Below are 4,506 nucleotides of genomic sequence, written 5' to 3' on the forward strand. Positions count from 1 at the left end.
AACTATGTCAATAATAAACATATTACAAGTACCATAAAATTTAGACTATGTGGGAGGTCGCACATAAGCGAATTGCCATGTTTACTTTTTAAAAGCTTGTAAATACAAAATTTGTTTGTACTTTTAAATAGTGTCTAACAAAACAACAGCATGCAAATGGAACTTGAATTTATTATATATAAGTAAGTGATTTTATTCCAAAATGTAAATATTTGTATCTGGGAATGCCGAATTCAGTACAAAGAATTATAAAAATTTTAAATTATTTTTAGAGCAAAATGAGTAAAAGACTAATAGATTTCAAGATCTTGTGAAAAATGTATGAGAAAAGATAAGACGAGTTCCCAAGTTGCTGATATTGTTAATCATAATAATACTACTGTACAAAATTTTGAAAATTGTGGCAAAATGCCATGGGTGTGACCCCTCACGTGTTGTTAACTCCAAAAAAAAAAAAAAATCCAGATACCAATAGTCAAAAGGATTTGTTCACTTTGTCGTGGCCAATGCTGGTATAAGAAGAGACACTTATTATGAAAATCATTTTATTTGGATGATCCCAAAACAAACATTTCCATTAAAAAATTGAGTTATTTTGGAGATTCATAATAGGTTCTCACTCATGTATGAGGGAGGGAAAGTAAAAAAAATAGAGAAAAATCTAGCTTTCTGGGAAGTGTTATAACTTATTTTATGTTTGCGAGCAGTCAAAGTGAGTGATCGTATCCTGTAACTATGCTGATGTGTTGGTCACAAAACACTGAGCTTGAAAACTTTTTTCTCTTTAAATTTCTTTTGTTTTTAAGTTTAAAGGCCTGATTAGTAAGGGCCATAAATTTGATGACAAATTTATTTTGTAGTTTACATGTTCTTTAAATATCAAACACTTCTTCAATAATAGCATTAGATAAAATTGCTTTTTCTTAAATTTCAATCCTCGATTCTTGCTGGTAATTTAAGCATTGTATTCCAAATTGAGTTGGGAAAAAACAGCCTCAAAATCCAAAATGTCATTTAAATTTGTTAAAAACATATTTTAACATATATACATATTTTGCATCCAAACTTTTCGACTTACACATCTACTTATTTTTTTTGCAGGATGGATGAATTTAGAAGTTGTGACGATCTTCAACATGACAGCAAGTATAAAACACAAGAGAACAATAATTCATATTGATTTAGACTGTTTTTATGCTCAGGTGGAAATGTTGAAAAATCCAGAGCTTACCGACAAACCAGTTGGGATAAAAACAGCAAACATTATGTAATCACAAGTAATTATGTAGCCAGAGAGTATGGAATTAAAAAATGTATGTTGATTACAGAGGCACTTGCTCTATGTCCTAAGCTCATCATTATTAATGGAGAGGATTTACATGACTATAGATTGATGTCATCAAAAGTGACTGATATTGTACGACAGTTCAGTACCAAAGTCGAAAAGTTGGGTTTGGATGAGAACTTTGTGGACATTTCAGATTTGGTTTCATCAAAATTGGCGTCTAAAGACAATCATAGTTATAGTGTGGTAGGACACATATACAAAAATGAAATAGAAAATATTTGTGCATGTGGTTGTAGAGAGAGGCTTGTTATTGGATCAAATATTGCTAGTGAAATAAGAGCGAGAATAAGAGAAGAATTGGGTATGACATGTTGTGCTGGTGTAGGGCCATAACAAATTGTTGGCAAAAATTGGTTGGATCTACCCACAAGCCCGACCAAACAAACTATTGTGTTTCCATGCTCAGCTACACTACTCGTTTCAAATTTGAGCCATGCACGAAAGATACCAGGAATCGGAAGGAAAACAAGTAATGTGTTAGATGCATTGGGTATCGTATCAGTACATGACGTCCAGAACTGTTCTCTCAAAGTATTAGAGAGAAACACTTTGATAAAAGTGTGGCACGCTGGATAAAAGGAAGCGTGTTTCGGTGTCGATGACACAGATGTCAAGGAGAGTGGTAAACAACAAGTTATTGGCTTGGAAGAAGCTTCAAAAATGATTGGTTCAATGGAGGAGGTCCGTAATAGATTAAAATCTTTAATAGATCGGGGCATGGTTTTATTAGAAGAAGATGGACGCTTTCCCACTACAATACGTGTTGCTGTGCGTAAATATTCTTCCCATGAAGAATATTGTAGACAGAGAGAAAGTAAACAATGTCCAATAAATCCATCTATATTTAGATCAAATATCGCTAAGGATCATATACTTGAAGCTGCTCTTGGTTTGTTTAAAAAGCTTGTTGATCATACAAAACCTTTTCATTTAACACTTATAGGATTGGCATTTACAAAGTTTCAAGAAGAGTTACCAGTAAAAAGTTCAATGCTCCAATTTTTAAGAAAAAAAGTCTTTTGACGAACCAAACAGTAAGGATTTAACCATAACTGATACCAGTGTTGGAAGTACTATTGAACAATATTGTTACTGGCGATAATGATCAAAATAGTGATTGTAACAGGTCTAATGATTCCAAACAAGAGCATATTAATCATTTGGAGAAATAGATGAATCTGTTTTTAAATGATATTACCAGAAGACATAAGATCTGAAATCATGCAAAACATTCCAACAATGAAAATAAAACCTGGCACATCATCTTCAAACAAAAATATCCGTAAAATGCCCAACAGGTATTAAATTTGGAGGTTTTTTAATGAGCTACCACATGAAATCCAATTGGAATTAGTTAGAGATTCCTACAAAAATACCTCCAATACAGTAAAAAACAACTGGCTTAACTTCAATAAAGACAGAAATTCAATTTTAAATTATTTAAAAGAAAAAGTAATCTTACATAGCAAAAAGTACAGTTTTAACTGAACAGTTGAAATAATGTTTAAGCGTAAAGTTTGGATTTTTTATACTAAATGTCACTGAGTTTCAAAGACGCTCTCAAGGACTATAAACAAATGGTATGAAACCAAAAAATGTGATAACAATGTGTTTTAATGAAAATGGTAAGCCCTTCTAAATATAGTATTTTTTGTAATAATTTATTTAAGGGACATGCCTATAATGTATACTTTCAGTTCCAAAAGTACAATCGTTATTATATAGTATATTCATCGTAGAAACTGGCCATCTATTTTCCCATGCTGAAGGGTCTTTTGCAAAGATTTTTTTGGAACTGCTCTGGAATATGTAATTTTTTGTTTAAAAAGTATATTCATGTTTCTTTAGTATGTAATAAAAAATTTGGTTGGTATATAAAAAATAGTTTCACTGAGTGAAAAAAAAATAGAAATAAATGAAATAACTAATTATTTATAAATCTATACCTTTTGAGTTGCGCTGCTCTCTAACCAAAGACTTTAGTATTATTCCGTGTAGGCAAAGATGGGATATATAAGTAGGACATCATAAAATATTTATATGAAAGTATAAAATTATAATAAGCTGTATTAAATCCTAAAAGTAATTAAACCAAATTTAAAAAAACCCAGTGCTTTTTACAACGCCAATAAGAAATAGTGTTTTATTTATTACTCATAAATTTATAAATATGTATAACAATAACTACCCATCTGTTTTTTATTGTATGAGTAATATTTTTGTATTGCACCTTATTGATCCAATAAAAAATTAAAATAATATAAAGTTGTAAATGTTATAAATATGTACTTATAAAAATGGTGCTATGAACAACATATTAGAATATGTGTCCTTTTGGGAAATAGAGTTATAGGCAATGTAAATATTAATGTTATCTTTTCCTCTGATAATGTAGGCTTTTGTTTGGATATACAAATAAATTGACCCTTTGTTTAATTTTTTATGTGACCTATGCTAAGATTTAACAATGTCTCCGTAGCGTAAATTTCTCAAGGTTGCTGGCCAACCTCAGCGGGTTATTAACTTTTGTGCTTTAATTTAACAATTCGATAAGCAAATAACAGTAAGTTTAATAATTTAACTCATTAGGTAACTGAAACCCACAGGGTGTAAAATATGTTATTGGGGATAATATTTGAAGCAAAAGTAAGTTACTCAAAGGGAAAGTAAGTGCATATTCTTTGAAGAAGGTGGAATAGGAGTGAGCAGGAACAATAGACAAAACACTGCCACTTAGAGTACAAACAGGGCATTGTAAACCAATCTTAACTATTTCCTTTGTTTGAAGTTTATTTTTTGACGAATGGAAGGATTGTAAAGGGTAATACCAGGATTTTTCTCGGTACATTTGCCATTGTTTCCAGTGAAACAAAAAAAATCATATGATTTGGGTGTTGTCATCTGAACAATGGCAGAATGTTCCGTAATTAAAATGCTTGTTCCCTTATCATAATTTCTTAACCGTAATTTGAGATAGCATTGTGTGGCATGGCCTAGAGCAAAGAGTGGGCATGTTTGTTTTGTACAGAAGTGTGCTAGGGGAACAATGGGGTGTCCACAATCACTATATATCCATCCTTTTTTTTTCTTTTTTTTGACCATTTCTTCGACTTAAACTTCATCCTCCAAAGCAGATTCATTTCATGCGTCGCTTGGTT

General features: G+C 31.3%; 1 protein-coding gene across 1 annotated transcript; it reads left to right on the forward strand.

Annotated features, from left to right (window-relative positions):
* Positions 1–1,154: 1,154 nt before the first annotated feature.
* On the forward strand, positions 1,155–2,418 carry LOC124373728 (DNA polymerase iota-like; the record flags this gene model as incomplete). Its single annotated transcript, XM_046832073.1, is given in 3 exon segments — positions 1,155–1,265; positions 1,268–1,669; positions 1,928–2,418. Coding segments are annotated over 3 exon segments (957 nt in total), but the record flags the coding sequence as incomplete, so codon positions are not given.
* Positions 2,419–4,506: the final 2,088 nt, after the last annotated feature.

The sequence above is a fragment of the Homalodisca vitripennis genome, unplaced genomic scaffold, assembly GCF_021130785.1.
Source record: "Homalodisca vitripennis isolate AUS2020 unplaced genomic scaffold, UT_GWSS_2.1 ScUCBcl_6242;HRSCAF=13356, whole genome shotgun sequence".
NCBI classification, from domain to species: domain Eukaryota; kingdom Metazoa; phylum Arthropoda; class Insecta; order Hemiptera; family Cicadellidae; genus Homalodisca; species Homalodisca vitripennis.